The sequence below is a fragment of the Numenius arquata genome, chromosome 12 (assembly GCF_964106895.1).
Source record: "Numenius arquata chromosome 12, bNumArq3.hap1.1, whole genome shotgun sequence".
In the NCBI taxonomy this organism is placed as follows: domain Eukaryota; kingdom Metazoa; phylum Chordata; class Aves; order Charadriiformes; family Scolopacidae; genus Numenius; species Numenius arquata.
In genome coordinates, this window is record NC_133587.1 from 39,277,153 (window position 1) to 39,298,771 (window position 21,619).

The window sequence follows — 21,619 nt, forward strand, 5'->3', positions numbered from 1 at the left end:
TCTCATGTTTTCTTTGTCTCTTGTCCCGCTTTAATCCTCTTTAACAATGCAATAATTTGGGGTAAAATTTGTAAGTGATACATATGTTATGGAAGAGGTAACTGTTGAAGAGACCAGGCTGTTAATCTAATGCTGTCAGAATAGTGGATAAAAGGGGGCAAATACATAAAACATTGTTTAGTATGACCAATAATGATGGTAATCCATATGGAAACAAGACTGTATGTCACACAGCCATCACAAAAAACTGGGATTTTAGTAGGATATCAATAGGATCCAAAATTAAGTGGGTTCAGAGGAGAACCAGAATGATTAAAAAACGTCGCAAGGGCTGAAAACCATATCACCTTTACTCAGAAGGGTTTCTGCAGAAGGTAAAATTCACCCTAGGAAGTACTTGTCATTTCTTGCATCAATAAACAATTCACTTTAGGTCCCGATTATTTTTTGCATCTGATCTACACTGGTGGAGCAGCTCTGACTCAGCTTCAGTGAGGCTTGTATGTAGCTGACTGTCAAGAAACTATTCTTACAATCAAAAATGCTTCTTCCTGGCACACAACCGGGCAAGGATGAATTGTTCTACCTTTGGGTATGGATGTGTTTAAATGCATAATCTGCCAAGAGGATGTGATGTCAGGACTCAAGTTGTGGCAGGGGAGGTTTAGATTGGATATTAGGAAAAAAATATTCACTGAAAGGGTTGTTAAGCATTGGAACAGGCTGCCCAGGGAAGTGGTTGAGTCGCCATCCCTGGAGGCTTTTAAGAGCTGTGTAGATGTGGCGCTGAGGGACATGGTTTAGTGGTGGACTTGGCAGTGTTAGGTTTACAGTTGGACTTGACAATTTTAAAGGTCTTTTCCAACCTAAATGATTCTATGATTCTGCAACTGTTCAGTGCACACCCAAATTAATGAAATCAGTGCATGTGGCTCGTTACTGTTTCTCAATGGACTCTGCACATCACCGGAATCAGACATGGGACAGGCTGGAGCTGGGAAACGCCATCTCACAAGTGGGAGGCAGTCAACTCTAAACTGTTGTGGATCACAAACTGGGCACGTGGTTTAAAAATAATTTTAGCCAACTAAAATCACTTTAATAATATTAATTCTTTTGTAGTTGTTGTTAGTTTTATTTTTTAGTATATAGGAATAAAGTCCTCTGGGTTCCAGTGACACAGAGCTGTTGACTTCTCTGGTATAAAGAAGATTCACCGTGCACCTATCTTAAAAATCTGAGAAAGACAAATTAAAGATTCTACAATGGCTAGGAGGAGCTAAAGGAATACCACAGAGGAAATTGAAATTAAAAAATATTATAAATATTATTTGCAATCAGTGTTCAGACAGTATTAACTGAAAACAGTCTTGTTAATAAGGTGTCATTTACTGTTCATAGTAAAAGAGGATTTCTGTCCAAAGAGCTCACAATCTGAAGAGATGAAGAAGAGAAAAGGAAGGTGACACAAGACAGGACATATAACTGCTACTGTAGAGAAGGAATGTTGAAAAGAGTAGGAAGCTTGCTGTACATTGCAAGTGGGGGGTACAGGAGTCCCACAGTCACAAAACCTAGTTTCCTTTTGATTCAGTCACTTTCTGCCTGAAATCAGTGTGGAGGGGAAAGCTCACCCAAACCTTGCCAGAACCTGCCAACCCCAGCAGTGGCCACACAGCTACAACATTGCAACTAAGAAAAATAAAGAGCATCTGACGCTGACTTGAATGTAACGTGTTTGAAGTTTTAATATGAAGTTAAAATGTCAAGGGTAATTTATGGTTGTGTCTAGTGCATGACAAGGGATAACACAAGTCATTAGACAGCAAAGGGCATCAGCTGGAAGTATCTTCAAAAGTACATGTATGAAAGAATGAGTATTGTTTTTCTGAGAAGAAGCTCAAGCTAGTAAAGGCATGAAGGACCTGTATAAGGAAAATGTGGTGAAGATCAAGAGAGACCACGTGTACACATAATTTCATGAGAAGCACAGCTTATGATTACATCCTTAGTCTTTTGTTAACCCCAGACCCAAATGCTTCAACCCAGATTTCCTGTCTACATTACTCATGCTTTGGTTTCTTCTAATCTTTGCAGGACAAAACTGGTCCTCCCGTCACAGAAGCACAGGAAGAAGGGGGAAAGACTCCTACCACCAATGGGACACATCTACCTCATCTATCTTAGGTTAAGGATTCGCTCCACGGCCATGGATGATGCGCATCACTATGACCAAGGGCAGCCCAGACAGGGCCCCTCTAGTCCTCCCCATTCCGGTTTCTGATGTCATCTGAAGTGGTGCTGCCAATTCACCCCCAGTGGAAATGCTCATTTGTGTCTTTCTTCTCTACCGCGATGGCAGGAATGAACTTGAGCATGAAACTAACCATTCTGTGAAGTTTGAGGAAGGTTTGTAATAAACACAATTTGTTATGGAGTGACTGATAGACACACAGCACGGCTATCTTCACCTCGCTGCCAGAGGAAAAATGGGTTAAAAGAAATAATCCTCACAGACAAAATATAAAGCAAGATTTTACTCAGCTCAACACAACTTCTGTAATATGAAGAGTTGTATTTATTCTTTCATTAATCTGCAGTAACACAAGTACAGTAGCATACATGCCATGATTTATTCTGTAAATTGATCATATTGGAAGAAGTCCACTACACTGTGGCATATCTGTGGATCATGCAGTGGCTATGTCTGTGGCACATCAGTCCCCAAATGTTAAAAAAAAGAAGAAAAAATAAATCAGCAGCCATTTGCTTAACAGGTTTATGAGAGTACCCATTAGGAATGGACTATGGGTAAATTTTAGCTCCTTTTCCTTTGGCCGTTTATCTTAACATTGACATTCTTTTCCTGTTCTCTAGTAGATCTGCTGCTTCTTGGGCTTTTCTCTGCTTCCTTCACCAGGGGTAACATCAGCAGATGTTGTCTATCGATCGCTGCTGTGAATACACCGCAGCATTCAGGTACCATGGGAGCTGCTTTGCAGTGGGGTGCCCTTGATCAAACGCATCCAAAACCTTTCACAGCTTCTGTCTGTTCATATGTAAATATTGGGCGGCTGAACACAACGTAGTCAAAAGCTACAATTTAGCAGCTACCACAGTTAAGCGATCATACCTAACTATGGTTAACTGATGATGATCAACAGACTTTATTTAATAGGGAGGCTGCCTCAGCTGACATGTATTTACAATATCAGCTTCTGTGAACATGTTAAAATATTCTTAACAACGCTGTCATTGATGAACTATTTAATGTCTGGAGGTTGTTGATTACCTGTAATTTCTCCATTCTCAACCATGAGATTGCCACTGCTGGTTCTTGTGGCACTGTCATATGATGGAGGAAAGGATGCTGAGGACAAAGTTTCAGACTTGTCAGGACTCCCATTGTAGTTTTCACCCATCATAGATGCAATAAGTCCTTCTTGTTCAGGAGCAGCACCTCCAAGAGTGTCACCATTGCAAGTTCTGCAATGGTACAGGTAAGAAGCCTGCTTTATGGAGCGCAGGAGCAAATGACTCCTGTAGGCACGCTGGATGACAGTGGCAGAAGCTTCCTCTTGTCTGTGTCTGAGAGTAGTGGAGATTGGCTCGTAGGATTTTTTGGACGGATTGGCAGCCATGAACTTCTCCTCCATTTGCACTTTAAGAGTATCCATCTCCCCGGAATCTCCTAACACTCGTTTGGTAAAAGCAAACAAGATATCCAAGCAGTGGATCCTATCTCCACTGACCATAGGCAGGTCCATTGCTATGAGTTCAACTTTGTTTGGTTTTGGTACACGTAAAGGTTCAGCCAGAGCATCTGCGAAGTCTGAAAGTGCTGAGAAAGTTATAAACTGAGTTGCCTCAGGATCAAACTTCTCCCAGATTTCATAAAAGATGTCAAAGTCATCTTCCCCTAAAGGCTCTGTACTTTCCTCAGTAGCAGCATTGAAGTTCTCCAGAATAACAGCTATATACATGTTTACAACAATGAGAAATGATACAATGATGTAACTTACAAAATAAATAATACCTATGGCAGGTTTACCACATTCGCCTATAGTACCAGTTATGTTTGGATTACAGTATGGCGGTCCAGTGTTTAAAATAGGACTGAGAAGACCATCCCAGCCAGCTGATGTTGTGATTTGGAAGAGACAGAGCATGCTGTTAGGAAAGGTTTGGAAGTTGAACATATCATCAATGCCATCTTCCATCTTCACATAGGCAAAGTTAGCCATGCCAAAAATAGCATAAATGAACATAACCAGAAAAAGCAAGAGGCCAATGTTAAATAGAGCAGGTAGGGACATCATTAACGCAAAAAGCAGAGTTCGAATTCCTTTGGCAGCCCGGATGAGTCTCAGTATACGCCCAACCCGAGCCAGGCGAATTACCCTGAAGAGTGTAGGTGGTAAGAAATGTTCAAACGCTTTACCAATGCCAGAAAGCAGTAAGGCTAAAATGGAAAGGATAACAATTGGTTAGAATACCACATTTCTGGTTAACTAGTAAGTAGGATGAAATAATAATATCTGTACAGTTGAAAAATATCTGATGTGTGTGCGCTAAGACCCTAGCAGAACAACTCTTAATAGAGGTTAGAGTTGAAAAAATAGCTGTAGAATTCAGCAATTATGAACCACATTCTTCAGCCACCAGGAGATAGTACCTATTGCACTAAGGATGGCAAGCACCTTTCTGTGCACAACTTCAAATATCCATATCAGTCAACACTCATTGACTGATGGTTGCCTTTGACACTGGTTGTATGAATAGTTCAGCAGATGAAGGTTATGTATTTACCTTCTAAATCTGACTGTAAATACTGGAACTACAAAGCTAAACTAAGAAAACAAGATATAACAACAATGCCATAGTCATCATTTAGATAATATAGTCAAAATATGTATAAACAAACCCACTGATGAACACAGAAGTTGTGTATGCCACTTTACAATGGCTTATAGTTCATTCAGGGACATAGCTACACATGGATGTTACTTTATCTTTAGTTTGCATGAAAAAATTACAGATCTGGTAGCACTAGAAGAGATTTATTTTTTCTAGGTTTAGGTGTTTTGGATACATTTTTCTGAATTTCCACTCCAGGAATTTAATTTCTTAAGGAAAAGTCATATTCTTACTGGAATCTTACTTACTCAAAACAGAAGTCAAACTAAAGAAACGAAATATTTTCTTCCCCTAAATGCCTTCTGCTATTTTGGCAGTACTGGCCCTAGGAATAGTTAAATTGGCAGAAAGCTCAAATTGGCAGAAGAGCTCTTTACTCCATTCTTCTATTGCAATCCCTTCAAATAAAAGCTAATACATTTGTGTTATTCTTTTCTATCCTGTTATACCATGTGAATCCTTATTTTCAATCAGCTATGCCTGAGTTTCCAGAAACTGACTTCTATAGTCTATAATCTAATTCCAGTCCTCATATATTATATGTATTTCAATTCTCTGTTAAAAAACAGATGACAAAACCCAGTAATTTTTATCTGATCAAATATTTTTTAGTTGGCACAACAGAAATCATCACGTAAGGTGGTAACGGTATGATGGGTTATTCATTCTGTCTTTCAGACTAGGGAAAAAAAAAAAAACACACCACTATCTGAAGAACCATTATGAAAGATTTTACATAACACAGCCACTTTTTTTTAAAAAAAAAACAAAACTTTTATTAAAAGAAAAGAGCAGAAATTTTAAAAAAAAATCTTATTTCATATTATTTTAATATAATTGGGGGGGAGAGGGTTAGTTCTTTTTCCTCAAGGCTTTACAGTATTATGATTTCCATTCAACATCCATTTCTAGTTGATAAATCTTAACTATTTTTTTTCTGAAAAGAATAGTAATTGATACAGTAATTTGCCAAACCAATTTTACTTACCAACAAGTGACATGATCACAACAACTAAATCAAATATGTTCCAGGCATTTGAGAAATAGTACTGCCTCAGAGCCACCAACTTCAGAACACATTCTGCGGTAAAGATGGCAACGAAGAGTATATTGATTTTGTTAAGGACATCAGTCTTCGTTTTACTTTGCTCATGGGTTTCCACCATCATGGTAATCATATTAAGGCAGATGAGAATCATGATTACAACATCAAAGGCCTGGCGTGTTACAACGTCAAAAAGAAACCCTTGGTATCTGTTCTAGAGGAAAAAAAATACATCTGACATCAGTTATGAAAGTAAGGAATACTCATCTGTACACGTTTCCAACAGCTCCAATTTTTGTGTAGCAAAGTTACTCAATTATGCTGAAATCAGAGAAGTTTGAGAAAGGTAGAATGTAAAGATGACATTGAAAATACCTTTCCATCCTGAAATTTAATCAGTTCCAAGGTGAGTGTAAAACCCAGCAACATTTATGCAGAGAACTTAATAAATATTTAACCTGCAAAATCTTTCAGTGCAACTTTTTGGTATGGAATTGACTTTAGAGGTCTTTCTGAGTATCAATGTAAAGACAGTATAAATTATTTATATACAATATATAACCATATGCACTTTTCAGTGAATTAAATTGCACTTTTGCAATGTATTTCCATTTTGAAGAATTGAGACAGTCTTACCAATGGTCTTGGAATGGGTTTTTGAGGTTTCTTGGATCCTAACTTTTTCATTGCATTGTAATATTTTTTCTGTTCTTCTGTCATAAAGATATCTTCCCCACCTAAGTATATAAAGAAATGTCACTGTTATTCGGTGAGAAAGCAGCACTATTTTAGTTACAAAGTCTAAAATGCTGGAAACTAACATTCCTTCCTTTTTCATATCTTGCTGGTACTAGTCCTTTTCATAACGTGAAACCGTGTCCAAAAAACAGAGTGGCACAAACCATCCATTCACAGAGCAGAAGTCCTGGGGTGAAACCCAGCTGGCTCAGAAAGCATGAAAACAAAGGACCTGCTGCACACCTAGACAGGAACAAATCTTTCCCTGGCTTCCCACATCCTGTTCTTGTTGAATATCCAAAATAATTCTCAGAGCATCTGTACCAGACCACTTTCTAAATAACAAGGCTCCTGTCGTGCTCAGTTCCCAAAAAGGAAGAACATTTTAAGGAGCTGTAGAGAAAATGTCATTGCCTTTGAGTTGTTGGGAAAGGGCTGAGTGTTCAAGTTATAGGGGGAAAGAAAGGAAGAAAAAACTCATCCTGGGTGTTACTTCTGCTAACTTAATTACTAATGCTCTTGTAAATCCCAGTAGAATTTTAAGATTCTATATATAGCAAGGACCTTGTTCTCAAAAGATAGCATTTCTCGAGACATAGTAAGTGCCTGGGAGCACAACCGATATACTTATCTTTTTCTTTTGTTGGTTGAAGTTGTCAATAATAACACCAACAAAGAGATTCAGGGTAAAGAAAGATCCAAAGATGATGAAGTTCACAAAGTAGAGATACATAAATAGACTGTACTCCATTTGCGGTTGCTCATTTTTCTGCAATAATGAGAAGCAACATGAAAAATTACTAATAACAACATGGACTCAATTCAAAATAATCTTCATATTGCAGATCCTCTCACAAGTTGATTCCAGGAGGAACTAAGATTTACAGCCCTACTGTTAATTCTGACAAAAGTTTAAAACTACCAGTAGTGCATAACACAAAATATTGTATGTATATGATACTTCTGGAAGGGGTATGAAATAGTGGAAGAAAGTAACATTCGTTTCATGACTACTAAGCGCATCAAAATTCTAGGACCTCATAGGGACATTATTGCTCAGATGCTGACTGCTATCTCTTTTGAAATTAAACATGAACCTTAACAAAATAATACACCAAGCACAACACCTGAAATATAACTAACCAGAAAATATGGCTTAAAATAATAGTACTACAAAGTGTTTATACTACAACAACTCATTGATTTGATTTATTTTATAATGTTTATTTATGTAGTTTCTGGCTAGATCATTGCAGAACAGAATAATTTAATTCATACTGATAGATTTGCACTGAAAAACTTGCAGAACAAAACTTAGTCTGACTAATGGTGAATGAGGTTTATTTTTACTTTAAAATATTATTTTTTTCAGGAAAGCTGATTGTTGGGGGGTGGTTTTTTTCTTTTCCAACCTATCTTAAAATCTTACCATTTGCAATTGATTGAGGCCCTACTAAAGTCAATAGAAATAGTTACCGAATTGTACATTCTTGACATGATTTTCATAAGCATTTCAGAAGCATCAGTTCAGCTTCTTCCAATAAGAACAGGGGCTGTAAATTGCTCAGTACTTGAAAAATCAAGCAAACTATTTACAAGTCTAATGCCAAGCTCTTGCCATTAAGAACCTTGGCTGAAATATGTTTTTTTCTCCTTAGCAAAAAGTTATTCTATGCTTACTAAGGACAAAACAAAAACCAGAACAAGAAAAACAGTTTTTCAAATTGAAACACACACACAAAAAATATTAGACACCCACCCCACCCATTTTCTTAAACAGTTACTTTTAAAATTTTGTGATTCCTTTGAAGGTATGATCAAATTAGCATAGCCCCTTTATTTCAAATTCTTCACCTCTGAAGACATACTGCTTGGTTCTGTATAACATTGGATGTTACTTCTGATAAGGCAGCAAATGTTACCGGCAATATGAACAGTAGGCAAAATAGTACTAGTGATGCCTGATAATGTATTTTAAATGGTTGCTTATCCACAATATCTCAATTCTTGATGAAATTTGAGTTTATGTTTCAAAGCGGACTTGGGTTGCATAAAAGAAGATGCATGAAGGTAGGTGCCTCCACATGAGTGGGAACACTTAACTCCCCCGCTTGCTGATGGACATCCAGTTATTAGTAGAGTCAATATAGTATAAAGAGATGCTCAGCTGAATATATGCTCCCTCGATGCCTCTGAACACATTGACTAGACCTCTGTTAACCATAGAGGGCACTTGGAGGCAAACTCACCTGGAGAACTTGCACTATAGGTAACTGCGTTTAGGTGGGTAGATCTGGAACCATCTCCCCATTACAACAGACCAGCTTTAGGATACTATGACTCATTTGCAGACAAAATGTTTACATCAGCTGATAAAAATAATTACTGGAAAGATTTAGCACAGCCAAACAGCAAATGTGAAGTGAAAAATTCATAACGCTTTTGCAGAAAGAAGTAGCATTAACAAAAAAATACAGTTTGAATGTAGTGACTGACCTCTCGTGAGTCTACTGCTGCATACATGATGTCCGTCCAACCTTTAAATGTTGCCTAGAATGAGAGATTATGGAAAACCTGTTGAACTTTCAGGGTAAAAGTCTTCACATAATTTGCAATATCTGAATGACGCTGACTGGAAAAAGAGGTTTTGGTGTGGTCACACCTCAACAAACTCCAACTTTAAGGAAATTTGGCCCTGCTGTATATGTGGTGTTTTCAGACTTAGGGTTAGTGTTTGCCCCAGAATTCCTTCTGAGATTGCCTCCAGCTCTCAGGCTCATGAACCTGCTGGAGGCTGAAACAGCACTTGTCCACCAGATGCTTACTTTATCACCTGTAAATTCACAGTGGGGTCTAATTTGTTCCCCTTTTCCCATTTGTGTGCTCAAATAGCACTGGTGTTTGAACAGCCCTCCTGTGTAGTTTGAACAGCTGTATTATACTGCTCTTTTCCATCAGCCAAAGAGATGAGTTAGGAGTTAGCAGGAGGTCAAGCCCATCTGACATGGAACTGGCTAGTGAAAGCAAGCAGTACTTACCACCTGAAGAAGAGCCAGGTAGCCAGAGCCAACATTATCAAAGTTGACTTTAACATTCACCCAGAATATTTTTCCTGTGTTGTTATACATTCTACAGTCTGTTTTGTTATTGATCGAAGGATTTATTTCTGAATCTTCTTCCGTCAGATTCACACATTTCCCAAATTTCCCAGCAAACAGATTCACTCCCATGATGCTAAAGATGAGCCAGAAGATGAGGCAGACGAGCAGAACATTCATGATGGAAGGGATGGCTCCCACGAGGGCATTGACCACCACCTTGCACGAAATGGGAAAGGAAAAATACACTTAAGCAAAGATGGCTCAAGTATTTTCTCCGTGCAATAAGCATTCTACCTTAGTGATCTCAGCAAACAGAAACCTAATATTTTCCATGTAAATATTAGTCACAGCTGGCATGGGTATCTTGAACCCATTCAAAGGTCCATAGTATCTTTTAGGCTTTCAAAGGAATAGTTGGTACTTTTGGGGCTGCTGTGAGTCACTTTCACTTAAGTATACTACAATGTGAGTCCATCCTCTTTTGATGACTTTCCCTTGGCTTTGGACTGGGGGATGTTTTGCTTGCTTGTTGGTTTTAAACTTTTATAACATAAAATTTTTGAAGTATTCACCCATAAGCACTAGTGCAGAGGACTGTATTATTAAGACTGTAGAAAGTAGTTTTTAAAAAGATCAGCAATAGCTGTCCACTGGTATTTTGGTAGTTCTATTATTTTTAGTGGATTATGATTGTGTTTGGGCAGCTAGTTATTTTTCTATGTTAGATGCTGTATAATCACAGAAAATGTCCATGTAAGTTTTAAGTGCATGCTAAGACATAACAGATTGCTTCATAAAATGGGGCAGTGTAAGGAAATTATGAGAATATATCTTTGAGTTTCACAGTGAAGACAGTGAATTCAGCCAACAGGCAGAAAAGAAGAACTCGATGGATCAGAAGAAAAATAAAAAAGCTTTGATTCTGAAGACCGTATCACACACATTTTGCATAGCAAGACAGAAAGTACGATGGTATCCATTTCAAAATTGACTCCAGACATGGAAAATTTGATACGTTCTGTTAATTAATTTAATGCAATTTCTCTTTGCCTTCACAGTGACAAGATTGCAATCGGTGAGCTTTCAGTGTCACTCCCAGAAGATATCCAAAAGTGATCTATATCTCAGGCGCATTGAGGTTGCATTCCCATGTAAAGGTGTGACAGTGACGCCGTATGCATTTCTATCACCTGTTCTCACAGGCCAGAGTGTGTTCCATAGACCAGACTTTTGCCCAAATACTCCTGTGGTTATCATGCCGTTTCCCATTGTAGTATATGGATGCGTTTTGCATATGGCTGGGGGAATCTTTATCTGCATTTGCACAATGGTAGATTTGTAATTAAACGTAATTAATGTCTGGCAGCTTCATATTGTTCCAGGTGCTTCTTTGATGGAAAAAGGCAGAAAATACTCTACACACACTCCAGATTTTTGAAAGGATGACAATTTGAGCAAAGTACCTCTCAATACTCTGAAGTTTTTGTAAATCAACCCAGTAAAAGATTGCAGAATGGAGATCTTCAAAAATGAATGAACTGTGCTCACAATTCTGATTCTTTGTTTTATTTTTGGCTATCTCAGTAAGACAGGGACACAAGAATGACTGAGCAGCAATGGAACAAAGTTCTGCCTACTCTAGCTTTAGTTTCCATGGCACTCAGGATTGATTACTGAGGACAGTCTGTAAGGAGCAGCCAAGTGCAGAGGAGTGCAGAAAAAATGCCATTTAAAAATTCATTTTATAGGTCCTAAACTGAACTTGAGGTAATCTTGTGAACTTCATAAAGTCACAGGCATGAGTTACAAACCTGTCACATGCTTATTAGTAATAACAGGCTTTAATTTATATTCAGTCTTACCCTCATCCCTTCAAATCGTGACAATGCTCTTAAGGGTCTCAGAGCTCGAAGAGTCCTAAGAGATCTCATGGGGGCAAATGCACTGCCAAACAGGTTTATTAAAGAGATCTGAGTGGGAAGACAAAACAAAATATTAACAATGTCCTGGTATCTGTTTCCTTTATTCCTGTTTTTTTTTAAAAAAAATAAAATCTCCCCATATTTTCAGCTCCCAGAGTGAAATATCCCAAGACCATCATGAAAGTAGGTAAGAGTACTGTCTTAGTTTTGCATCCACAAAACAGTGATTCTACTACTGCATCCTACATCAGGACCCACGTAGAAATGCCAAAGGCAGAACTTACATCCACAATGAGGAAGTCCAACCAGCACCAGGCATTGGTGAAATACTTCTTGAAGCCGTAGGCCACCCATTTCAGGAGCATCTCCAGAAAAAAGATGAAAGTGAACATTTTGTCAAGAAATGCCAACATAATTTTAATGCTTTTTCTCTCATTTATATGGATGTCTTCAAATGCCTGAAATCATAATATACAGATAAATGGCAAAAGTCAGACGTGAACTTTATAAAATGAAAGTCTAACATCATTAAGACCTCTTCATCATTCATTATGTATTTTACACAGATCTAAACCCCACCTTTTACTCAAATCTATGTCCACTCATAAAATTTTACTTCCCCCTGTCCCTTGTCATTCTTTTTGTCTATGTACTGCACCTATGTGGACACACATCATGCACAATGGGATCCTGGGAGAAAAGCATAAACTTCTTGAAATGAATTTGCAAAAATATACTTTCAAGAGAACAAATTAGTATTAACTTATTTGTTTTGATGACATAAAAAAGATAATTTCCCAACTATGAAACAACTTCCAGAGAAAGCCAGAAAAATCCAGTAAAGAGAGAATAGAAACAGCTTCCGAGTTATTTATTTTTAGCATTGTTCACTCTCTCTCATAATTTGTAATAACATGAATAATTGATTTGCAGTAATTGTAATAGTGAATAAACGACTGCTATGTGAAACCTCTTTTTCTCCTGATGAGTTCAAAGATATTCACTATGTTTTCTGCTAAAAACAACTTCTCTGCCTGAAAATTAGAGCTAAAAATGCTTCTAAATAAATACATGAAACTGTGATACACTAACCAGTGCTCCGCTGCTCAGAAGAATCATAAATATAATAAAGGATTCAAACCAGGAGTGTTCAACAATCTGGTAGCAGGTTTTTCTCAGATTCCACCATCTTTCTCCTCCAAACTTTATGGCACTACCCACATAACAACGAAAGTATCGAACACAACCTGAAAGAGAGAAACAGCAATGGAAGCATGGAAGGAATGCACGTGCATGTGAGGAGTTGCTCAAAAAACTTTTGGTGTCACATTAACTGCATCATTGTTGGTTTTTTTTTTCATGTTTTGCCATGATGAAAAAAAAACCCAAAACAACAGAAAATATCTAATTTTGTTTGCCTTTTAATTCCTATTTATATACATGTAATATAAGAGTGCCTTTGGACAATTTTGCATGGTTTCAAGATATTTCTGAGATGATGGCAACGCTTTCAGTGCTGTTTGGGCACACAAAACCTGAAGGCTATGGGAAGAGTTGATGTTAAAAAAGCCTTTCCCAGTTTCTGCACACTGTTTCGAAAGCAGAGGTGAGAAACCCAGGAACAAAAAGGTTGAGAGGTAGAGAAAGTAAGCAGTTGTCTTCAATGTTGCAGCATTATACCCTGCCTTGCAAGGTCTATTCACTTACTTATTTGGTTCTGAATGTATGGAGTGGTTTTATACCATGTAACTTGCAAGAATATGTCATATTGTAAACTCCCTAGAAGGAGACATCTCCTTTCAAGCTCACCAGATTGTCTTAGAGCAGACAATGATGCCAGGGAGGGCCACCTACTGTTTCCTGATCACCCCATTACAAAATCCTGGAATTGTTTACTTACTAATTTTGCCAAGAATTAACATTGGCAAACACAGGCTAACATTAACATAGGCAAACATTAACATAGGCAAACATTTCCTTCCTCTAGGCTAATTCATGTTTTCAATAATGTGAAAAGTGTTAGTCAGAAGGTTTCTGTCATTTCCAAGCATGAAAAAAATTAATGTATCTATGTGTCATATATATGATATCTTACACACGTATTATATAGTATTGTATAAATCATATATATTATTGGATATAATATATGCAAAATATTTTAAGCATTTTTCTTTCAGTAATCCCAGTTTCCCCAGTGATGTGGATCTCGGATTGAGATGAGGCAGGGAGTGGCACTTGCACAAGACAATGATTATTTATTTTTTTTTTTGTTCACAAATCTGTGTTAGATACAGATTTGCTGCACCTTCAGCTGAGTTCTCTAGCGGTTTGGCCACAGCAGGCAGGCTCCAGCCTGGGACTACAGAGTACAAAACAAGATATTTCACATTTCTTCTCTGGATCAGGGAAAGAAATTTCTTCATTTGTTTTGTTCTAATGGCTATACTGGCAAAAAACGCCATCGATAAAGTAGTTCTGAAAAAACCTGTAGCTCAGAAATCTGACATGTATTATTAATGCAATATTTATGGAGTTTTTCTTCTGGAGAAAGCAAACTGCAATGTAGGTACAGTGGATCTCAGGATTTATGATGTAAAACATAATAGTAAATATATATATAATCACTACACAGAGAACACTTTGCATTCAGGTACAACATCTCTCTAACTGAATAATTTCTACATGCATGCATTTCTATTGTGCATTGAAGTTTCATTGACCCAGAAAAGGAAAGAAAATAAGAAAAAAGAAAAATAGGAGCAGCAGGGCAGGGAGGGCAATGAGGGGATGGGAGTAATTGCAGCCAGTTTCAATTTATCCATGTTCTCATCAGATAAAATATATGGGAAGCAGTGCTTGAATGGGAAGGGGATGACAAGAGAAAAGCTTTGCCTTTGGGAGTGGAGGAGGAGAACAAGCTCAGAGAGCTGTGGGACCTGCTGATGAGCTCCACATACACGAGGCTGGAGAAGCCCCTCCTCATCATTTTGTGGTTCAGGGAAGTTTGAATGTGCAGAAAACAAGAGAATCAAAGAAAACTCAGGGAATGGGTGAAAATGGTGGTGGTCAGCCAGGCTGACTGGGTGAGCAAAGACCAAGTTGGAACACCAGGAAGTATTTTACCACAGTTATAATTCATTTAATTCAACATACTTGGAAGAAATGAGCCTGTAGACTGACTTGATGTAATTTATTCTCTCACGACTGAGAGTGCAGTGATTACCCCTGGCTGTCAGTAGCGACAGTTATTTGAGTAAAATCTCAAGAGCTATTTCTTTGTAGCTTATGAAAAACACATGTTATTACACGTTTGGATAGGAAGAATTCATAAAAGTACATGGTATCCTGTAACAACTTATAAAGTTAGATGTTGTACAAAGATTTGAGAAGGGATTCCAAGATTCCCTACTGATTATCACCCAGTAGAAATTCAGCTTCATCCTAACAGCTTCTCTCTACTTATTTCACTCATTTGTTGCCTTCAATGCTATTCAAGGAATAAACATTTATACTGTTGCAAAGTACTAGCAAATCTGATGTGCCAAGTGCCTTGTTTCAGTGGCCGTTGTCAGGTGAGATCTGATCACAGACATTTCGTTTATGTTAAACACCAAAAGTGATTTTGATGTTGTCCAATAGAGTGAAATTCATCTCACCTCACTATAGTGATCTAATTTTCTGGGGGGTCGGGTCTATACTACTGCCTAGGTCCCAGTTAGAAACAATTGGCTTTTAAGGAAAGGGGGTTTATTTTTCAGTTGCCACAATCTCTCTGTTGACTAGAGAGGGACAATGATTTAGACTATTTATCTGATTTCCAGAAAACTAAAATTAACTGAAAATAACCTCATCCTATTGGCACAGCATCACTAGAGAAATGAGTCATGTTTTGACTCTTCTCACTTCCCAGTAGTGAAGCCACGAGAGCCTTACCTTCTGGAAAACATTTTTCTGGATTCTTGAAGTCTTCAGCAAACTCTGGAATCTGCCTCAAAAGATCTTCAGGATTTGTCAGATCCACTGTGCTGCCTTCAGAAGAGCTGACACCGTCAAACTACCAAGCAAAATAAGATCAGGTATGGATTCTTTCTGCATTTGGCTCCAAGTGAATAAATACATCAATGAACAAATAACATTCAAAAATAAAACTTGGCTGTGTTCTAATATTTCAAGTAGCATCAGTAATGGAGCAAATTTTGTGATTTTAAAAGTATATGAGCTTAGAAGTACCAATAGGTGCATTCAAATAGGGGCCAAAACTACATAATTACAATATTTATCTACATGAACCAGATGTAACTACCTAATAAGCTGGTAAACTGATGAGGTTTTCACTTGTTTATCAGTATATATGGCCCTCAAAGTGGGATAAACTGCTTGGGTTAAAACCATGAAATCATAGCCAAATGCATCCAATGAGGAGAACCAGACAAATATATCTGGTATTGTATCAGGAACTGAAACATCCATTACAGTGTTTATGAAGTAAAAATTGGAAACATATCATACATTCTTCAGTTACAAAGCTTTTCTTTATCCCATCACACCATATATAATGTACGATGAGTCTGCAGCTTATTACAAATTACTTACTCCGTGGTTTTGTTCCTTTATGTTTACATTGTGCTTTGTTACTTTTTTAATGTATTCTTTATTCAAAATTATTCTAAAAATATTTTTAATTACTATCTGCTATCTTTAATATCGTAGAGAGAAAGTAATTTAAAGTATTACATTTCCTGCAACTTAGACATTTAGGGCACAGGCAGACTTACTGGAATTTCCCACTCTCTCAAGATACTAAGAGAGCATCTCTCTCTTTTAATGCCTTTTTTTTCCCCCTCCTCCTCTCCTTTTTTGTGGACTCAAATGTCAATAAGTGGAAAGTAGCAGAGAATTTTATAAATTATCTATTTGAATAAAATTTGAATCAAATTATTTGATCAAATTATTTTTTAATTTTCCATTTCTAAACACACTCTCTCCTATACACATATTTTTCTGAAAAACCGATACCTAGAAACCCAGCATGGCTTCGATTTCATTCACGGAATTCCAGCTCCATCCAACCAGGCTGGTTACTGCAAGCTCAGAGCTGCTGCTGCCACTAAACTCCACTCCAGCAAATCCTTGAACAGAAACATACCCAAGCTTGACCAGTATTGGAAAGTCAATGTCATAGAAAAAAAAAATTTACCTCTTTTTGCTCTGGTGATGACGGTTCAGACTTCCTGTCCTTTCCAAGATAAAGGACACTGAATTCTTCAGAGGAAAATCCTGATCCTTTACTCCAGCTTCCTGAATTTTTCCCTCTTTCTCCCCTTTGCCTCAGGTGATTTTCATCCTGAAAATGATGTGTGGGTTAGATGGGGTTTCTTTTTGCTCTTTGGAGGGTGGACAAGTTGGAAGGGAAAAAAAGATAAGATATGCATTTCATTTAAAGTCAGGCTCTCCAGACAAAAATCATAGGATTTGATCATTTTGAAGTCTCTGATTTTACCTAAGGATAGAGAAAGGGAAAAAATTCCCAACAAACATTCAGCAAACCAAGGAACTAGTATTTTACTGAACTACTCCAAAGTTAAGTGAGAATATTGGGTAGGAATTAAGATGGAAACTTAAGGTAGGAAACCTTGAGACCAGAAAGGGAGTATTCTGTGGTTAAAACATAACTTAAAAACTCAGAGAAAATGAAGAAACAGAACAATATATGCTATCACATAAGAAACATGGCCTTAATAGTCACCCCATGCTTAATCCTTCTACCTTCTAATAATTACTACATGCAGCAAGGAGAGAAGACAAAGAATGTGTCAGAGCTATACATTTATATTATGAGTTCATGATAACCTTCTTTATGCAGAACATATGTTTCTGATCTGTCATGTAAATAATGCCAAAATAGTTGGCTTTGTTTACATAAATTTTTACAGAAAAATTCCAGGTTTGCAAAGGACTGAGGCAATTATCTAAGGACAATCTATGGGCTATGTAATTACCTACGTGTAACACAACACGTCAGCCAGGAATTCCTGCAGCAAAGCCAACAATTTATGGTCTTTCTTCTAAGATCATGAAAGACTCTTGATTTTTAAAAGGTTCCAAGTGATAATTTACCCACACATTTGTACTTTTGGCTCTAGTTCAAAATTAGGTAACTCTCTGGAAATGGACCAACTTATGCCACCCTGTTCTGCTAGAGATAGTCTTCTGCCATACATGCATCCATCCATATGTATATGCACTCTACTGTTCCAACACAAATAAAGACATTTATTACCTGTTTGCTGTATTCTATGTCTGTAAATGTACTCAGTTTATCATCATCTTCAAAACCCTCACTTGTATTCTCTGCCTCAGCAATAGGGACACAAACAAATACATTTGGATTGGTAATAAAATCTTCAAGGCCTGAGCATTTATCCCCATTTTTTTCAGTCCATTCATTACTGTAATTCTCTTTACAATTTTTTATTTCTTCAGGCTTGAACCCAAGTGGGTTCTGTGCAGTCAATTTGATTTTCTTCCTGTGTGCTTTCTTTACATGCCTGAGCTTTCCACAGCAGGTATCCCACGTAACACTCTTCACAAAGTGAAATCCCTTGTGAATCCGAGCGAAGGCAATTCGGAGGTTGTTCATCTCTCCATCATCCTCTGCTGTCTGGAGACAGTCGGTACTGAAGGAGTTCAGCAGTAGTGCAATGAAAAGGTTGAGAACCTGAAAGTCATTGAAATAATAACAAAATTAAAAGTCAGGAGAGTAGCTTTCAGAAATCTAAATCTGATTCTAACACAGACGCTATCAAAATTTAGTCTTACTGAGCAAACGAAAACAAGGTAATAATGAGATGACTATGCCCGATCACATTATATATGGTGGAGTAAATTTCTGTATCAGAAAGTCCCATGTTCCCATGACAGTCTTTCCCCCAAAAGTTATTTAAAGCAGACCCGTGCATGCAAAATGCATTATTTGGCCAAAAATTATTTGCACAATTTTCCAAATGTTATAGTAGTAACAAAGACAACGGTCGTGGCTAGTTGGTCTAATAACATCTCTTCCTTCTTCAAACTAGAATTAAATGAGGCCTCTGTGGCGCTACTTGTGAGAGATCAGGTTCAAGCCCAACAATTCCATCAAAACTGCAACTCTACCACAAAAATTAAAATCCAGAGAAGCTCAAAGTGAGGCTTTCTCCCTGCCTTTGAGTACATTTAAATAGAAGGATTTATAAACCCCAAGTTTTTATTTTTAAGGGAATAGAAGAATTTAATTGTTTTTCCTAATGTTTCAGTTTGGGATGAGATCTATGTATCTTAATTTTTATCATGTCAGAACTGGGCAGATAGCACCCCTGAATCATCCAGCGGCCACAGTCAGTGGAGAGCATTAGCCCTCCAGAGACCAATTCATCACATCTGTCTTAGTTATTGACCTTAGGTTGAAATAAATCCCACTCTGGGGTACCTCTCTTTTTCCTTTGATAATAAGAAAGCCTAAACAAGGAGTGTAGGCTAAGCACTTAATTGTTTGACAGTTAACATTATGTGATATGAACATCACTCACGCCATTTCATCACTGAAATCAATCATTGTGGTGTAGAACAGGCAGGACCCAGGGATTTGGGATCCAGCCACAGAACAGATATTTCCCATAAAGGGCTGCCTAAACTTAATTCTTTCCAGTGATATCTTATATTAACAGAAGTATATGAATGATACTGAGAATGACATGAGAAGTGAAGCTATTAAAATGGTATTTTTATGATTTGGACATTACAAAAGGGCAGAACAGGACCAGCGAGGCAGTCTGCCCCTTATGTCCCAGCACGGGTTTGCGAGGCTGGGTAGGGTATGCCATAGCAGGATCTAGCCCTTGTGTGTAAATGCACTTAGAGATGATCAAAGAAAATCCTGATTTCAGTGGTAGGAGTGCAGATTCTGCCATTTGCTGATGAAGAATTCAATACTTGCAAGAGATCTTAAAAAAAAAAATAATAAATTGATCTACAGAAGGACTTAAGCTGCATTAATTCAAGCAGATAAGCCATAAGCCTGACTGTTTATTTACAACCAAATCCCAAGACGTGAAGGCACATAGTTGCCTAAATTATACTTACTGCAAAGATATTCCTCATCATATTACCACATATAATGGTCAAGTGATGCTGTATACAAAGCCCACAAAATGTAAGAATATGGGCAGTGCTTTAAAGGTGAAAGACAAAAGAGGCTTTTGCAGATTATAACTCATAACGGGTAACTCTCTCACCTGTGTTTTGGGAAAATACCTTGTTTTGACAAGTTGGCAATTAAGTAGATGCTACCATTTACAGGATAAAGAGAAGAAAATATTGGAAAACTCACCACTAGATTTCCTATCACCATGACTAGCAGAAAGACAAGAAGGCACAGTGGTTGCTCAGCGACCACCATGCAGTCCCACATGGTCTCAATCCACTCTCCACACAGAATTCGGAAAATGACGAGGAACGAGTGGAAAAAGTCCATCATATGCCAGCGTGGCTTGCCATCTTTGTGTATTTTATGGCTGTTGTCCCCATAGCTTCTCCCAAAAAGTTGCACCCCTACTATAGCAAAAATGAAAACGATGATTGCCAGGACGAGGGTCAGATTACTCAGTGCTCCCAGGGAGTTACCAATGATTTTAATTAGAGTGTTTAAAGTTGGCCAAGATTTCGCCAGTTTGAAGACCCTCAGCTGTGTAGAAATATAAAACATAGTGTTAGACATCAGTAGAGATAACCCATCTTTGCCCCATTCAAATCCTGCAGAAAACATTTTACAGATATTCTCAACTATTCCAGCAGTGTAATATTTGTGGCACTGTCAGACTAATAGGTTTGAAAAGTATTAACAGATTGTTTTTATTTATTTTTTTTTTTTTAACTGGCCAGCACTGCCAATAAACTAACCACCCTATAAAGGATGAGACTAACTTCAGGCAGGCAGGTGTCCATACAATGCACTTGATGTAGATGATGATGCCTAACTTACATGTAACACAAAGGACCAAAGCTGGGAGACAGCTGCTATATTACTATAAAAGGAGTGTATCTTTTGGTAAAGCAACCTAAATCGGTGCACAGTCTATGATATGAATACCTTTACATCATTTCATGTTTATTTTTAAGCATTATTTTCTTCTGAATTTGTACTCTGACACTTTTTTCCTAAGTTTCCTGTGCTAGTTTTTTTTTTTTATTTTTGACATCAGTTTTATAACATGTCTACTCTGGAAAATTTTTTCCTCTGAATATTTCTTAGTATATTCAAAAGAAATATATACATCATTAAACTCAAACATCTCAGGGAATTTAAGACTGTGTTTCTTATTCCTAATGCTGAGAGGAGCAAAAAAAAGAGAAACTTTTAAAAATAATAATTTCCTGCATCTTGACTGCAGACAACAGAAGTTTCCTCTATTATATTCACAACATAATGTTTTATACAACTGAGTAAGCATGAGGCATTACCAGTCTGAAGGATCGTAAAACTGACAGGGTTCCTCCTTTTCTCCTTTCTTTCTTGCTTTTGTGTTTGGGTAAACTCAGTTCAATTAAACTTAATGTGACAATTATACTGTCAAAAATGTTCCAGTGCTGCTGAAAATAATAATAGGGATCTAAAGCAATGATTTTTAAGATCATTTCTGCGGTGAAGATTCCAGTAAAAACCTGTGACAAAAGAAACAGTAGCATGAGCCTAAAAGTTGCCATGAATTTATCTTATCTTTAGATCATGTTCCCACAAATACAATAACATTCACAGACAGGTCAACAAAACCCATTTTTATGAACTTCTAATGCCCTTTCAGTTAAAATGGAAGGATTGTTTTCTACCTTCTCAGAGATGTTAAAAGCGCATTAGTAAA

General features: G+C 37.5%; 1 protein-coding gene across 1 annotated transcript in view; it reads right to left on the reverse strand.

Annotated features, from left to right (window-relative positions):
• Positions 1 to 3,263: 3,263 nt before the first annotated feature.
• Positions 3,264 to 21,619, reverse strand: part of LOC141471217 (sodium channel protein type 5 subunit alpha-like) — a 34,403-nt gene continuing 16,047 nt past the window's right edge. The window contains exons 13-26 of the mRNA XM_074157638.1: positions 21,222 to 21,422; positions 20,092 to 20,445; positions 18,004 to 18,441; positions 16,921 to 17,067; positions 15,657 to 15,777; positions 12,816 to 12,970; positions 11,999 to 12,181; positions 11,664 to 11,771; positions 9,739 to 10,017; positions 9,197 to 9,250; positions 7,328 to 7,469; positions 6,599 to 6,699; positions 5,906 to 6,176; positions 3,264 to 4,462 (exon numbers count right to left, since the gene is read on the reverse strand). Of these exons, the coding sequence (XP_074013739.1) occupies positions 3,264 to 4,462; positions 5,906 to 6,176; positions 6,599 to 6,699; positions 7,328 to 7,469; positions 9,197 to 9,250; positions 9,739 to 10,017; positions 11,664 to 11,771; positions 11,999 to 12,181; positions 12,816 to 12,970; positions 15,657 to 15,777; positions 16,921 to 17,067; positions 18,004 to 18,441; positions 20,092 to 20,445; positions 21,222 to 21,422 (3,753 nt within the window). The remainder of the gene's footprint in view (positions 4,463 to 5,905; positions 6,177 to 6,598; positions 6,700 to 7,327; positions 7,470 to 9,196; positions 9,251 to 9,738; positions 10,018 to 11,663; positions 11,772 to 11,998; positions 12,182 to 12,815; positions 12,971 to 15,656; positions 15,778 to 16,920; positions 17,068 to 18,003; positions 18,442 to 20,091; positions 20,446 to 21,221; positions 21,423 to 21,619) is intronic.